General features: G+C 37.4%; 1 protein-coding gene across 3 annotated transcripts in view; it reads left to right on the forward strand.

Annotated features, from left to right (window-relative positions):
• Window positions 1–17,472, forward strand: part of ANKRD12 (ankyrin repeat domain 12) — a 98,748-nt gene that overhangs the window by 69,083 nt on the left and 12,193 nt on the right. For 2 of the 3 annotated variants that reach the window (XM_069568635.1, XM_069568636.1), the window contains 2 exons: window positions 953–1,100; window positions 11,717–16,404. In XM_069568635.1, coding sequence (XP_069424736.1) covers window positions 953–1,100; window positions 11,717–16,404 — 4,836 coding nt within the window. Of the gene's footprint in view, window positions 1–952; window positions 1,101–7,030; window positions 8,057–11,716; window positions 16,405–17,472 lie in introns of those variants that run through there. The other variant, XM_069568637.1, reaches the window with a different exon arrangement.

Here is a 17,472-nt window from a genome sequence, read left to right on the forward strand (position 1 = left end):
AATTGTAGGTGGAAGGGTGAAGGGCCCGTAAGAAAGAAGTAGTCAAAGCTGCAAGGGTAAACACTGTCCAGGAGCTTGACTGTTCAGGAAAGAAGAGAGGTTTAGGTGGAGGAGAAGAGTATAGGCTTAAACAGTTTCTTTTTTTAAAAAGTCTGTTTCTTTATTCCCATTATTGTGTTAAGGCAAAAGAGAAATGAACTGGAAAGATTGGTTTCTAGAAATGAGTCAATCAAAAAAGAGGTTTTAATATAGAAAAGAAGTGGAATAGGAAGAAAGAAAGAAAAACCAAAAAAACGAAATGACTAACCAGGCACATCTTGGTTTGTGGAGCCCAAAGCTTATGTAATTTTGGGGGACGAGGTTCTTTAAGAAATGACTAGAAAGATACAGGGCCATGTAAGGGGATCATGAAAGTCAGAGGCCTTGCATTTTAAGCTTCATGAATTTTTAAGTAATCTCATATCAGTTAGTGATAGTTTACATTCCAGGGAGATGGAGACAAGAAGATTATTAACAAGCCTTGGTGTAGGGCTGGTTGCCTTAAACAGGGGAAATACTTCTTTTGAGAATTCCTGTAGCCTGTACATTGCAAGAGGCCAGGGAGCTTGTTACTCTTGTTCATTGATTTATCTGCAGAACTTGATGCAGTCCTTGTTAATAGGTACTCAGTAAATATTTGTCAAATGTTCGATGAAACAGGAAGAAAAATCATGAGATTCAGTGCTAAGATAGCCCAACCTCAATTTTAAGGAGCAACTGTCTTGGTAGTAGATGCAATCAGAAGGGGGATGGCAGTGAAAATGGAACTTCAGAATAATTATGATTTAGAATAGATACTGGGGAAGGAGGCAGAGTAGACAGAGCAGGAGGAGACTATGCTTGTAATCGGGAGAATGGTTGAAATAATGCAGTCTACGAAAGGACTGAGTCTTCCTACTGTTAAATGTTGCAGATTGTGAAACTGCTGCTTCGTCATGGTGGAAACCCTTTTCAAGCTAATAAACATGGGGAGCGTCCAGTGGATGTGGCAGAAACAGAGGAGCTGGAGTTGTTGCTGAAAAGAGAGGTGCCTTTGTCTGATGATGATGAGAGTTACACAGGTTTGTTCCACATGGTCTCCGTTCACCTGTTGACATGCTATTTTAGTAGAATGTTGTACTTCTGCTTTGTAACACCTAGCACTCTAGCTGTTCAGAATGATGAGTTTGGTAACCTCAGTTGAGGTCCTGTCTCCACGTCTTCCGTGTAAATGGAGTCCTGATGCTCTTGCCCTATTTCTGTGATTTCTTTTCCCCACAAATTGCTGATGTCAGATTCGAGCCTGTTGCAGACTCTCTCCCCATTAATAGTTACCAGCACTGCTACACACTGCCACTGCTAGCTGTACCACGTCTGAATTATTTTAATCCTTTTATCAATTAGAGCACTGCTCACCAGACCCTTCCTGGCATTGATGAGTCACCTTTGTATTTTTATTTTTGTGTTTAGGTGGTTGAATTCTGGTCATTGTTGTAAAATTGCGGCACAATTTTACAATCACAGTTTTAAAAAGGGAAGATCCAAGAAGAGTATTTGAGAAAACTTTTGGCATACTCAGAGTTTTTAAAAAACCGATAAGTAAAAAACATACCTGCTCCAGGACTGGTTTCTGTTGTGGAGGGGGGAAATAGTTATAAAAGATATTACATCATTTAGCAAGGATTATGGACAGTAGATTAGTGTTGTTTCAGTGTAAATTCATGAAATTGGCAACTGTGCTGTAACAAATAATATCTTTATGTCTTGCAAAATACTCTCTGAAGTATATAGGGTAAAGAGCCATTATATATGTAATTTACCCTCATATAGTTAAGGAAGAAAATGTATTTATACACATATGTTATATATAGAAAGAAAGTATAATGCAAGAAGAGTAAAGTGTTAATAGGAAAACCTAGGTAAAGGATTCATAGTGCTTATTATTTTTTATTTTCTAACTTTTTGTGAGTTGAAATTATTTCCAAATTAAAACTAAAATATAAATTTAGATCTGTTGAAAAGATCTAAAGCTGACAAAGACAGTAGCAGTAGTCATTCCTGGTACCCAGATTATAATTGGGAAATATTTTCTCCTAAAAGAAAGCCAGACTTTCTTGGAAAACAATGGATGATGCTAAACTAAGTCTAGGGCAGGAAATATAGAACATCTCCTTATTTCAGATTTCAGGTTTTGTCAGAAGGCCTTAGACAGCTTGGAACAGTTCTCCACTGGCCAAAAATGGGAAAGTTTGAGCTTCAGTAAGGGTGTTAATTGCAAAGATTTGAAACCCATTGAACATGTATAAATTCATGAATCTTTCATGGTGAATTTTTAAATTAATTCATGGTTACCAAAGAACCAGTTTGTTATCTTAAAAAATAGGCAAAAAAGGGGAAAAGTCAATCATTTATTTTGCTTCCATATTCCTGTATGAACTCTTACCACTGGGTAACCTCATTATGATGAGAAGAAATGTTTTCTTATAAGATTACTCCAGCTAAAAGAATGACAAGAGAGACTGACCACTTTGCAGCCCCCTGTTAGTTGATGTCTGGGAGCATTGAGCATCAGTAGTTGCCAACATTAAATTAGAAAGAGGATGAAACCCTTGCCTGCCCTCCTGCTGGAGAGACTCTCTGCTCCTCTCCTCAGTCCTCCGGGTCAGATCCTGCTGCCATTGGCAGGAGGGGCCCAGACAGACGAGTGTGCTGAGCTGCACCCAGCATCTTCTCCCAGCTGGATTGTACGAAAAGAGGGAGGACTTGTAGAAAAAAATAAAAATGACTTAAAACACCATGTCAGACTTTAAAAAATGGACAAGACTAAAATTTTAATTGTGTACTTAATAGGTACTTCTCCAGGGGAATTTTGTACAAAACTCAGTTAAGGTGAATAGCACATAAAAGGTTCAGGATATTGGGTTTTTTAAATACTAAGAAATTCTCAAGATGATATGTTAGGGGAAATGCCTGGTATGTTTTCAGTAGTTCTGAAAGGGGCCGGCAATAGTGATTGTTCTCGTATTCCACTTAGGAAAGGATCAAGGCTTCTGCTTGACTATCACCCGTCCAAAAGGGGGGCTAATTATAAGGAGAAGAAACATGGGGGAGGGAGGAATAGAGAGAGACAAACATGTTATTTAAAGCTTTGACAGCAGTGTTTAGTAGTGGAAATTGTAATGATGGGAGCTAAAACTATAGGAGGAATTGTAAAGGTGGCAACTTTCCTTTTTGTGTATATTTTCTCTCCTTCACCCTCCAATAAATGTAGACTGAAGTGTTTGGTACATAGACATTGCTTAACAAATATTTGTTTAATTGGAGGAAGGGGTAATTGGGCCTTAGGGATTATGCCAGAAGCTTCCATTACCCACAAATCCAGAGTCGCTGAACCTGTAGACTGAGTTTGTCCATTAAGGAGACTGGGTGAGTCTGGGAACACCTGGTCTGGCAACAGAAAGGTCTCCTCTGGTGCTTCAGCATGGAGGGGCCATCTGTGAGCTTGGAGGACATAGCTGGTGAAGGAAATGGAGATACTAACATGATTATCTCCTAACCCCTGTCACGTCTTTAATTTCAAAGTATTTGTAAATCCATCTGCCAGGTGCAAACTGAAAGTCAGTTGAACATCTTTGCACTGTATGAAATAAGGATTATAATAACTGAATTATGTAGTTTCCATAGGGAAGTAAGAAAATAAGATTTGAAGAAGAGAAACATTCTATATGATATGTTAATTCTCCCATTTATTATGCCTATGGACTTTGTAATCCTGGTCTCTTCAGAAAACAATAGCAGTGAAAAGCAGCTTTGGTTAAAAATCTTTCTTTGAGAAAGAAGTGCTGCAATAAATTTTCCCTTGGAAGAAGTTAGGTATTTTATTTGAACTTACGTGTTTCATTAGAGTAAAGCACGTCTTTTAGAACCGTTTTTTATTTTCACTGATACTGTTTCATGTGTTCATCAGCTATGTATTGATTTTTCAGCATACTTATTTTCCACATGGTGAATGTGCCTGAATTATTGCTTGATCAAAATCCCTCAAGGAATGATTTAAAAATCATCAGTAAAAATCATCCGTAAGTATCATACAAAGATTTTGAAGTTGCTGAAAAAGACTGATGAAAATACCCAAATTTATTGTTTAATTTACATGAGGTCCTTGTCAGATTAAACATCTCTAAATTCAGAATGTATTAATATTTAATGGAGTATTAATTTGACTGCCCATAGACATTTGTCCATGTAAAGCTTGACAGCATTGTTACCCATTTTGTATGTACGTCATCCATGTGACAGATACACTTTAAGTGTTGCAAAGTTAGAGAGTATAACTGGTTGTGGATTTCAGAACTTAAATTTGGAGTAAAGAGGCATTCTGTAGGAAACATTTTAGAGTTTGGCTTATCCCATTAGGTGTTGTGCTTTGTGACAGTGCTGCACTGAGGCACTGTTCTGCAGAGTGTCAGGTCCTCAGGGCACAGAGCTTGTGCCAGAATATATGCCAGTGCACGGCTTCTTTCATCAGAGAGGAGAATGCTCTGACAAGAGGTATCTGTCCGATGAGCTCAGAGTGTGCTTGTGACGTCGCTGATTTCCTCTGATACAAGCCTGTTACTTCATCATTTCATCACAGATTAGTAATAAACAATGTGCAGGGTGGCCCAAGTTCGTGAACCTCCTTGAGTAGTCATTTTATGTCATGCACATCAGATATATATGATATTGTTGGAGGAATTCATGTCCTGGTCAGTACAACTGATTTGCATATAAGTGTACAACACTTAAATCTGCATAATTCTGTGGTTTTCCCCCCTAACCTCTGCCCTTTGACCACAATCTTATTCCATATTACCTTCCTGACAGAAATTCTATCTGATAATAGGATTTGCTACAGATATTTGCTTCTTGTTAACCTGCTGAATCTTCTCTGGTGGCCCAGAGATTAAAGCATCTGCCTCCAATGCAGGAGATCCGGGTCCGATCCCTAGGTCGGGAAGATCCCCTGGAGAAGGAAATGGTAACCGACTCCAGTATTCTTGCCTGGAGAATCCCATGGACTGAGAAGCCTGATAGGCTACAGTCCACAGGGTCACAAAGAGTCGGACACGACTGAGCAACTTCATTTACTTACTTAACCTGCTGAAAGCTGAGTCATATTCCGAGAACTAGACCATGCTCCTGAACCAGAATTACGGTACCAGAGAAGTGGGTGACTCTGTGTCGCACTGTGCCCCTCCCCATGCTTTCTATACTCATTAATTGCCAAAGATTCTGCTGCAGGTTTGCAGACCCTGTTTTATTATGTAAACAAAGTGCCCAGTGGGTAAAGTTGAAAATGCCAGGCATTGTTAAAAATAATTGTTCACCCTTTTCTTACATTGCTTTGACTGCCAGTAATCTGGCCATGTTTATTAAGCCACTGCTATAAGCTTTGCTCACTTGCATGCTTCGGATTAAGCAAGGAAATACTCCATCATAAGTAGGCAGTCTGTGTTTAGAGTCTACCATGAGACAGATTAAGAAGTTTCTAAAAAGACAGTGATATGTTTACCTCTGGTGTTTGCTGAGTGCATTTCTGTGTTATAAAGTACACAAAATGACCAGTAATTCAAAGCCTTATTTTCCTAATGTTAAAAGATTGTAACTATTCTAAATATATTGTCATATTTGTTAAACTCATATCCTCAGTTTTATATTTCAGGAACTATGAAAATATGACCATTCATGCAGATATGGAATTATAACAGTTAATAAATCAAGAGATTCAAAAAACAATTACTTAAGTCAAAATAGACCAGAAATTTTTATTAAATGGATTATGTGATGTTAACAATTAAACTGTAAGTAGGAAGAAGACCCACCTGAGGAAGTTTTAAAACAAGCTTCTTTTAACCTTCGAAGCATAAAGACTACAGGTAGAGGTCACATAGAGTAAGCACTGTGCTTGGTGTTCAACAACTTTTATTCTTCACCCATCTTACTGTGGTATAGGTGCTTACAAGAAATGAAAAGGCATGTGATGTGCAGAGGGCTGAGCATACAGCATAATAGGCAATAAGATATTCTTTAGTGATTAGTTAAAAGAAATTCTGTCACCATGTTTTGCATACTCTGCTTTTTCTCCTCTGTTTTGTGATATATATGGTACACTTTATACACAGAGTTCTGATTTTAACTCTTCACACTTTCTCTAAATATCACCAACTACTTCTACCTTAACCTTAAACAGCCAAAACCTCTATAGTTCTCTTATTTGAAAGCCAATACTTTAAAATCAGTACAGGTTTTATCATGCGTTTTATGTAGATTCATTATATCAACCTAACTCTAAAGCTTAAGAGTTTTAAATTCAAGGTTGAATGTCTTTTTAAAATTTTATTTGTCAAATTTTGTTAAGTGGAGAAAAAGGGAAAGAAATTATTGTACCTAAATTACCATATTATAAGCATTTGCTCTTTAGTAGTGTCTATAAAAATTGCATAGTTCTACATTTTTTACTTGCTCATATATCAGAAAAATACATGGGAAATTGTGACTGCAGCTAGTATGTTGTTTGGATATCTGCAAATGAATATGTCTTTAAATTTTTGTGTTACATAAAATAATAATCTCAATATCTCTCTTTGAAGTTTATCTAAATATAATCAAGAAATTTTAAGTGTATTTGCCCAACATACATAAAATGGCTTATTGCAAATTCAGAATGAATTGATTTTTTGTTAAAAATATATTAGATTGATGGTTTGTCTTATAAACTGCATTTCTACCAATGCCTAGCAACTTAAAGTGAGTCTGTCACATTATTTTAGTCCTTGAGATATTGCTGACTATTTAAGACTAAAACTCTCTGAAGGGTACATTTGGGCAGAATTCTTAAAAAAGACCTTTAACTTAAAATATTACATATATGTATACAAATAAATGAGTTTAGCCTTAGCTGTATCATCCTGTTTTACCTACTCATGGTTTAAAGGACCTCCATGTAATATATATTAAAAAATATATATGCATATATATATATATATATATACACACACACGTATTGATGAAATAGCTGAGACTGGGTGATTTTTGTCAGTTTCCTTTAGTGACATCAAATTTTTTGTAGTGATACCAGTCATATTTTCAGAGGGGGACAGTCTTGATTAATTTATACTTTATAGACTTCATTTTTGTGTGACTGATACATTGATAGAAAGGCCATGTATAACTAAGGGAGTGTACAGAGTAGTGGGGTACTTGGTTTTACTTTTTATGTCAATTTCGCTTTTAGACATAGTGTTTTCACCTATTGATTATACTCTCTTCTCTCCCCAGCTCACCCCGTAGTTCTTTGCTGTAACTCCTTTACCTGTACCTGTTACTGTAGAAATACAGTGAAAATATATTCCCATATAGCATACTTACTTCCAAATAAATGTACTAAACATGACTACTTTTTTCCTATACAGTAAAATTAAAATAACCTTTACTTAGGAAAATTGAGGTTTATTTTATTTTAAATTGAGCTTTAGAAATGGAGATTTAGAATAAGCTGTATAAAATTACCCAATATTTTATTTTCCTGTCTCTAGACTGCATTTTACAATCAATTTAGGGATATGGAAGCTATAAAGATATGTTTCCTAAAATGCAGGTGTTTTTTTCTAATGTTACTTCCTTGACTAGAACGTAAGTTATATTTATGTAATCAGGTTCGGTATACTGGTTGTGGTTAGTAGAGTATTGCGGAGCAAAGCAACAACTCAAATATCCCTCCCAGTGGAGCCCCGGGGGCTCTGAAGTTCAGAGCCAGCTTGTTGCAGGCGCATTCTCAGCAACAGACTGCGGTTAGAGGGACCAAGGAGCACATGCAGGGGATGCCTGCTGTAGAGGTCCTCCATTAAACTGCTGAAGAAACCAGTTTTTCCCTTTATCAGTATGAAAAGAAATCCAGTGAGTTGAGGAAAATCAACTGAAAGACAAACAAGAAGGGCCAAAATGAACAAGCACAACAGTTGATCTGGAGAATGAAAATTACATAGGAAGCAGAAGGGTAAGTTCTCAGTGCGTTTGGAGATGCTGGGATAGTGGTGGGGGCTGTCGATCCAATAACCCTAACAGGCCACCTTGAAAAAGTTGGCCAGGAAAGTCCTTGAAATATGTTTTTCATTACTGAAAGTAAGCATTCCATATAGGGTTAAATAATAAACTGGACATCACTGAAGATCTAATTTGAGATCTAAGAGAAGGGCAACACATAAAACATTGAAAAGTACATTAGGAATATGAGAAAAATGGTTTAAAAAAAGACCATACCCAGCATATCCAATATTATTTTTAAATAATAATTGTTGGGAAGAAAATAATTTTTTTAGTTGAAGAAGATGTCTCTTAACTGAAGAAAGATATTTATAGATCAAAGGGGAATGTACAAAGCAAAAACAAAAAGCATGAAAAGGGAAAACCCCACATCAAGTTACATCACGACTTCAAGGATAAAGATTGTTTAAAATTTTACAAACTCCCAGAATCAGAGGCACAGAATCAGAGTCAGAGTGACTGATTTCTTGTTCTTAAAAGCTGTTGTGAGAAGATGGGTGCAGCTTCAGGCTCAGCGTTGTATGAAAATTATTTTGAACCTAAAATTTCATTCGCAACTAAAGTGCAAGGTTAAAAAAAGTCTAAGGGGAAAATGCAAAGATTCAGATTTTGATGAAAAATTCCCAAGTGACAGCAACGAGCAATTGTCATATTTTAGAACAAAGTGTCAGAGATATTTGTGAAGAATTTATCAAGAAAGGAGTAGATTATAGTACACATAGTGTGTGAATTAGATTTTGAGAATTCACCGTGTCATGTAAATATCCCCTTCCGTTCTTTTGTTCTTGTAATTTTTTGTTGTTGCAAAAATCATTTGCCTGGTAATTTTTCTCAAAATCTGGGTTTTGCTTGTTGCATCTCCATGATTTCAATTTATTTTCCAAATAAGGCCTTGAGATGTACAAGAACAACTTTCAAATGTATTGCATTTTTAATCAATTAAGTTTTATATTTTGTTATTTAGCACTTTTTCACAGATAACAAAATGCTTTAATGAAAAATTTAATGCTTTAATGATTGCTTATTTCTCACTTGTCTCCCTCATTTCCCAGAGAAAATTGTTGCAATGATAAACATAATATTTGTTAAAGGAGCTTTTTTATCAGAAATAATTCAGTAAACTGTTCTAAATACAAATTCAAACCTAGTAACTAAATAGTAAAGACGAAAAAAGTTGGTAACAAATTTAAAACGGTGTCGTATCACGATGACCATGGCCATTTTCAGTACAGGGGCTTGAGGATTTGGATTCTTATGTGAAGTTCTCACTATCCTAAGAGAGGTGGAACAGACATGTTTGTTTTTACTACTACGCCAGAATTCCAAGACCAGCTTTATCCATAGTCCTGGGTAAAGTAAATAAAAAAGGTTTAGGACTCCTTAGGGAAGAAAAGGGATTTGAACCTAGTCTGCCAGCAGAATGGCATCACAGAGACATAGAGTCATCTCTGGGGTCCCAAACTGGCCAGCTTTAGGAGAGCCATGCAGGGTCCTGATTGGCAGTACTGAGAGCCCACACGCAGAGGAGCGAGCCTGGTGGGCGGGTGCAACTCAGTGGCCAGGGCCAGGCTGCCATCCTCCTCCTGGGGTAACTCCACACTGTCATCATGGTATATCGTGATTATATATTAACTCCGTGTAACATGCAGCCCTTAAAAACAGTAACAAAGAAAATGCAACTTAAAAAGAAAATGTCTGCAACTATTGAATGAAAAAAAGCTGTATATGAAATGGGACATGCTGTGTTTGAGCTGCCTTTTGTTACATTAGTTGTTTTCACACCCTGAAGTCTGCCTGAAGTTCCTAATATTCAGTGCTTTTGCTGTGAGAAGTCTGCTCCCCTTTCCCAGGTGCTGACTGGAGAAGGGTACCTGCATCCTTTCAACCGGGTACCAGCAGCCATCTGAGCCATCATCAGGCTGAGTCACTGTTACTCTGCAGAGCTGTGTTCTTTTCATCACATCACACCTCCCGCTGAGCACTTTGTGCCTAGAGAAGCATACTAAATGTTTACTTAAGATTGATTCTAGTGTCGACTTGAGGTGTAAAGGAATACACAAGGGAAAAAATCATTCCCAGTTCCATTTAAACTTACCTAATGGGAAAGAATATAAATAGAATAGTTATATACAAACCATAAAACATCAACTCCTTAAAAACTGCAAGGGGAGAAAAGTCCTCAAGAACAAATTGTAAATAAGATGCCAACAAGGAAAATAACACCTGTCATATAAGTACATATTCTTGTATTTATTTAATTGAGGAACAGAACAAATACTACTTCCAAAACAGCTGTTCCCTTTTTTGCACCATAAAGTTCTACAGTTTAATGCTTTGTATTGCAGTGTTAAGAACTGGGAATGGAGTTATGCTTACAAGCAGCTGTCATTCTAAAAATGTTCTTTTTTTAATTCCACATGTCAATATAACTGTCACTCAGTTGGCACTTAATAGTGTTGGAATATTACCACATCTTCTCCACATCTCCAGAGCTCTTGTCCAGTGCTCAGAACCTTACAGACACTCTAAAATGGCGTCTGCAATTTGAATTTCCATGTAAACAATATTTGAGAGCTAGATCACTTTTAGGGAAAACTTGATGTATTCAAATAAATTGATTACCTTTCTATTGTTATATATTTAGCCAAAAAAGTGAAGTTTGATGTTCTCCTCTTTTGGTTAGAATCTTCAGTTTTCTTTTAATTTTACAGGCCTGGGTTTTCTTTTCAGTTGGAGGCTCCATGCATACAACATACATTTCAGCTAAGAAAAGATGCCCAACTAGGAAGGAAAAAATCTATAAAAGAACTAAAGAATAAAGTAGCTTTTTTCAAATATCAGTCTATCTGTTACAATCTTGATTTTGTGATTGGTGGATATATTTCTTCTTCTTTTTTTTTTTAACTGGTGGTAAAGCTGACAATCATGTTTCTTGTGAACAACCATTCACCTTTATTCAAGTTCTGTCCTTATGGGAATCATTTGATCATTTATGCTTTTAGTAGTAAAAAGTTCTGAAGCATATAAAACTAATTTTTATTAAACTTTTAAAGTTAGTGATTGTTAATCTTTTCTGCATCAAAGAATTTTACTTAAATATTCTCTGTCCAGGAAAAAAGAAAATGTACATATATATAAAATTTTATAGGAGACTTCCCTTTTGGTCCAGCAATTAAGTCTCCATCCTTCAGGGCACCAGTTTGATCCCTGGTTGGGGAACTAAAATCCCACATGCCACATAGCGTGGCCACAAAATGCTTTTTTTTTTTTTACATTAGTAGCCAATGTTTCCCTGAATCTAGCCCTTTTGGAGTTTTAATTATATTGTTCATACATTTTAATATTAGTTTATATATGTGTATCTATAGTATGTCCAGTGTATTGTGTGCTTTTACAGGTGTCATGAGGTATCATACTAAAGCAGAGTCTCTGAAGCTTTTCCACAAAACTGTAGCAAAGCTCTTACATATTTTTTCATTGTATTATTTACATGTAAATATGAAAAATTTTCAGAATTGAAGTATTTGCTGTATATGCTATGTTTTTTCTCTCAGTAGTATTTTCCTGACAGTTGTCTCTTGACTAACAGGAGATTTTCTTTTTCATATTCTAGATTCTGAAGAGGCTCAGTCTGTAAATCCTTCCAGCGTTGATGAAAATATTGACTCTGAGACAGAGAAAGACTCTCTCATCTGTGAAAGTAAACAGATAGTTCCCAGTAAAGCACCTCTTCCATCTGCCCTTGATGAGTATGAGTTCAAAGATGATGATGATGAAGAAATAAATAAAATGATTGATGACAGGCATATTCTTAGGAAAGAACTGCGAAAAGAGAATGAATCTGAAGTAGAAAAGAGTAGTTTATTTGCAAAACAGGAAAAAGCTTTCTATCCTAAATCATTTAAAAGTAAAAAACAAAAGCCATCTAGGGTTTTGTATTCAAGTTCTGAAAGTTCAGATGAAGAAATTCTTCAGAACAAAAAGTGTTCTGCTCCGTGTTCTGTCCCTGAAACATCAAATTCTGATATTCAAACCAAAAAGGAATATGGAGTTTCAAATGAACACAAACAGAAAGGCAAAGTTAAAAGAAAATTAAAGAACCAGAACAAAAATAAAGAGAACCAAGAGCTGAAGCAAGAAAAAGAGGGGAAAGAAAATACCAGAGTAACAAACTTGACAGTTAATACTGCGCTAGATTGTTCAGATAAGACCAGAGATGAGGGGAATTTTAGGAAATCTTTTAGCCCGAAAGATGATACTTCATTACATTTATTTCATATTTCCAGTGGTAAATCTCCCAAACATTCTTGTGGACTCAGTGAAAAGCAGTCAACACCACTAAAACAAGAACATTCTAAAACCTGTTTATCACCAGGAAGTTCTGAAATGTCATTACAGCCTGATCTTGTTCGGTATGACAATATAGAATCTGAATTCTTGCCAGAAAGTTCAAGTGTAAAATCTTGTAAGCATAAGGAAAAAAACAAACATCATAAAGATTTCCACTTAGAATTTGGTGAAAAGTCAAATGCCAAAATAAAAGATGATGATCACAGTCCAACATTTGAAAATTCAGATTGCACACTGAAAAAAATGGATAAAGAGGGTAAAACATTAAAAAAACATAAGTTAAAACATAAAGAAAGGGAAAAAGAAAAGCATAAAAAAGAAATTGAAGGTGAAAAGGAAAAATACAAAAGTAGGGATGGTACTAAAGAGCTGCAACGGAGTGTGGAATTTGATAGAGAGTTTTGGAAAGAGAATTTTTTTAAAAGTGATGAAACTGAAGATCTATTTTTAAGTATGGAACATGAGTCCCTAACGTTAGAAAAAAAGTCAAAGTTGGAGAAAAACATAAAAGATGATAAATCAACCAAGGAAAAGCATATCTCCAAAGAGAGAAACTTTAAAGAAGAACGGGAAAAGATTAAAAAGGAAAGTGAGAAATCTTTTAGGGAGGAAAAAATAAAAGATTTAAAAGATGAGAGAGAGAATGTACTTACAGATAGAGAAACAGAATTCAGCTCTCTAGGTGTAAGTGCCACTGAAGACACTATAGGGTTACATTCAGGGGAAAAAGAAGTAGAAATTGAAAAGCATATGAAAGAAAGTAAGGAAAAATCTGAAAAACGATTTCAGACTAAAGATAGGGACATTGAGAGGGCTGACAGAAAAAATTCTGAAAAAGAGAAGAAGATAAAACATGAGCATAAGTCAGAGAAAGACAGATTAGATCCTAGTGACTCTGTCGACAGAATAAAAGAAAAGGACAAGCTATATTCACATCACACAGAAAAATGCCATAGAGAAGGTGAGAAGCTAAAAAACATTACTACCATTAAAAAAAACGATGACAGAGATAAAAGTAGAGAAAAGATGGATAGGAAACATGACAAAGAAAAACCTGAGAAAGAGAGACATCCAGCAGAGAGCAAAGAGAAGCACTTGATGGAAAAAAAAAACAAGCCATCAGATAATAGTGACTATTCTAAATCAGAAAAAGGCAAAAATAAAGAAAAAGATAGGGAGGTAGATAAAAAGGACAAATCTAGAGACAGTGTGAATATAAGTAATTCCAAACACTTCCAGGAAGAGAGAAAGTCAAGTATAACAGACAGTAATAAAGCACAACATGAAAAAACTTTCTCTCTCAAAGAAAAAACAAAAGATGAACCTTTAAGAACTCCTGATGGAAAAGAAAAAGATAAAAAAGATATAGATAGATATAAAGAACGAGACAAACATAAGGATAAAATTCAACTGAGTAGTTCACTCAAACTAAAATCTGAAGCAGATAAGCCTAAACCTAAGTCATCACCAGCATCAAAAGATACTCGGCCCAAAGAAAAGAGGCTCGTGAATGATGACTTAATGCAGACCAGCTTTGAAAGGATGCTAAGCCTTAAAGACCTGGAAATAGAGCAGTGGCACAGAAAACACAAGGAAAAGATTAAGCAGAAAGAAAAGGAACGGTTGAGAAATCGCAATTGTTTAGAACTTAAAGTAAAAGATAAAGAAAAAACAAAGCATGCACTAGCTGAGTCCAAAAATAAAGAACTTACTAGATCAAAGAGTTCTGAGTTGACTGATACTTACACTAAGGAGAAACACTGTAAAGATGCTGTAAGTAATAGATCCCAATCTGTGGACACCAAAAATACAATGAGTTTAGGCAAGTCATCCTTTGTTTCAGATAATAGCTTGAACAGGTCTCCTAGATCAGAAAGTGAAAAGCCAGGTCTCAGCTCCAGGTCTGTCTCCATGATTTCAGTAGCTAGCTCAGAAGATTCCTGCCTTACTACAATGACAACCCCAAGGCCTCCAGTTGAGTATGACTCAGACTTTATGTTAGAGGGTTCAGATTCTCAAATGTCCTTTTCCCAGTCACCGTTTTTGCCAGTTGCCAAATCTCCTGCCCTTCATGACAGGGAGCTAGATAGCCTGACTGACCTATCAGAGCGGATTAAAGCATCGTATGCTAGCAGGCTTCTGACTTCCCATCTCCGGGCATCTTCTGTTGAAGATGCTAAACTAGTTACAAATGAAGGGAGATCAGCTGCAGAAGCCCGAAGATGTAGCATGCCCTCTGTCATTTGTGAGCATACAAAGCAATTCCAAACAATATCAGAAGAGAGCAGTCAAGATGGCTCAGCTGTGCCAAGAGATATTTCTCCTTCTCCCAAATCTGAGGTATCTTCCAACGTGCCTGAAAGAGAACTTTTGAGCGTGTCTAACATACATTCCAGTTTTGCAGCCTCTCCAACTAGATCTATAAACAGCAAATATAATTCTGCTGATACAAATGTCATCAAGGGCGCTGCTCCCATGGGCATGCTGATGGGCAGTCCTGTGCACTTAGAGCCCTCTAATCAGGTTGGTGTGATCCAAAGTAAGTCATGGGAGATGGAGTCGTTAAACACCGGAGACTTAAGCTGCCCAAATTCTGCTGCACCTGATCAAGATTCTTCTGTTCAAGGTTTTTGTAATCCTGAAAACAAAGTATTGAGAGAACAGAATATTGATTTTGTGTCCGTGCACCAGACTGAATTGCCAGGAAACACTTGTGCTCAGGATCCAGCGTCCTTTCTCCCTTCCCAGCAACCTTGCTCTTCTCATGGCCAATCACTTTCAGATGCTGAATCTATTTCCAGACATACTTCTTTGTCCTATGTCACCACTCAAGAACCAGGTATTCTACAGCAGAAAAATGCAATTCAAATGATCAGTTCTGTTTTGGATACTGATACTGAACCTACAAAAGATATGGAAAATACTTTTGTCCTAACAGACGTTCAGAAGACAGATGCCTTTGTCCCAGTGTACTCTGAAAGCACTGTTGAAGAAGCAGCGCCAAATTTCGAGAAAGCTAGTACTTTGCCAGTATTGACATCAGAAAAGGACTTTAATGGAAGTGATGGGTCTTCCCAGCCAAATCCTCATTACGCATTTAGCAAGCTAATGTTTAAGTCTTCCAGTGGCCATGAGGCTGAAAAAAGCACTTCTGATACTCAGGATACTTCACATGAAAAAGAAAACAAACTGGAGAGTTTGGGTTTGACTCATTTAAATGATAAGTGTGATTCTGATTTATGTGAAATGAATGCAGGAGTGCCAAAAGGAAACCTGAGTGAACCAGATAATCCAAAACATTGTCCTGAAAGTGAGAAATGTTTGCTTTCCATCGAGGATGAGGAGTCACAACAGAGTACTTTATCGAGTCTGGAGAACCATCCACAGCCATTGGCTCCACCAGAAATGCATAAATATGGACACTTAGTTAAAGTAGAACTAGAGGAAAGTGCTGAAGATGATAAACCTGAAAACCAGATCCCTCAAAGGATGACCAGAAACAAAGGAAACACAGGAGCCAGTCAAAGCAAGCAGCTTCTGGCCAGCTGTGCACTGTTGCCAGACAAAGACAGTGAGTCTGCGTCCCCTCGAGGAAGAATAAGATTAACTGAGGAGGACGACCCTCAGATTCATCACCCGCGGAAAAGAAAAGTGTCTCGGGTGCCTCAGCCAGTGCAAGTGAGTCCGTCTCTGCTGCAAGCAAAAGAGAAAACCCAGCAGTCCCTGGCTGCCATTGTGGACTCGCTGAAGCTCGATGAGATCCAGCCATACAGCTCAGAGCGCGCAAATCCCTATTTTGAATACTTGCACATAAGAAAAAAGATTGAAGAGAAGCGCAAGTTGTTATGTAGTGTGATCCCTCAGGCACCTCAGTATTACGATGAATACGTGACGTTTAATGGGTCATATCTCCTGGATGGAAACCCCTTAAGCAAGATCTGCATACCCACAGTAAGTAGCCTCTCTTGATACACTGAGAACCCCATTGGTAGGAATGTGATGGAGGTCACGTGTAGTCTTCAGTTTTCTAGTAACCGCATGTTAATGGGGGACTTCCCTGATAGCTCAGTTGGTAAAGAATCCACCTGCAATGCAGGAGACCCCAGTTTGATTCCTGGGTCGGGAAGATCCGCTAGAGAGGGGATAGGTTACCCACTCCAGTATTCTTGGGCTTCCCTGGTGGCTCAGCTGTTAAAGAATCTGCCTGCAATGTGGGAGACCGGGGTTCAATCCCTGGGTTGGGAAGATCCCCTGAAGAAGGGAAAGGCTATCCACTCCAGTATTCTGGCCTGGAGAATTCCATGGACTGTATAGTCCATGGGGTTGCAAAGAGTAGGAGACAACTGAGTGATTTTACTTTTGAAGTTTTAAAGAGTAAAAGGAGATGGGTGAAATTAATATTTCACCCAATATATCCACAATTCTATGTCAAAATATAATCAGTATAGAAGAGCTTTTGAGATAGTCTACATAGGTGAATATTTGGTGCTGAGTATTTGAAACCAGGCTGGCTTGCAGTACATCTCAGTTCAGACCAGCCATGCATCAGTCAGTGCTCAGGAGTCGTGTGTGGTCTGTGCTGCCTTACTGAACAGCACTGGTCCTCGGTATTGTGTTCTTTACCGACTGCTGCTTTCAACCGTAAGGAGTTAATGCTTTTATTTCTCTGAAGGGTAACTCCTTTCCTTGTCCTTTTGATTCCATTTCCTCCAGCCTTCTTTGGAACCTTCCTCTATGAGAACACTTCTTGCTACTATATTTTTACAGTTTCTGTTTTCACTGGCCGTTACCCATCAACTGAACATATTTGGGTCTCCTTCGTCCTATGGAGAAAAAAGTTACCCCTTGCTTGTGGCACTTGGTCATGCCTAGTGAGTGATCTCACACCATACGTTAGAGAGTGATCTGTGCCCAGTGTCCCCTCTGTGTTACTTCCTGTTCACACTCACTGTGTGTGCACTGGCAGAGATCCCCCATGAGCTCCGAATTGACTCATTGCTTGACCTCTCCCTTTTTCTT

Source organism: Ovis canadensis, chromosome 23, assembly GCF_042477335.2.
Source record: "Ovis canadensis isolate MfBH-ARS-UI-01 breed Bighorn chromosome 23, ARS-UI_OviCan_v2, whole genome shotgun sequence".
In the NCBI taxonomy this organism is placed as follows: domain Eukaryota; kingdom Metazoa; phylum Chordata; class Mammalia; order Artiodactyla; family Bovidae; genus Ovis; species Ovis canadensis.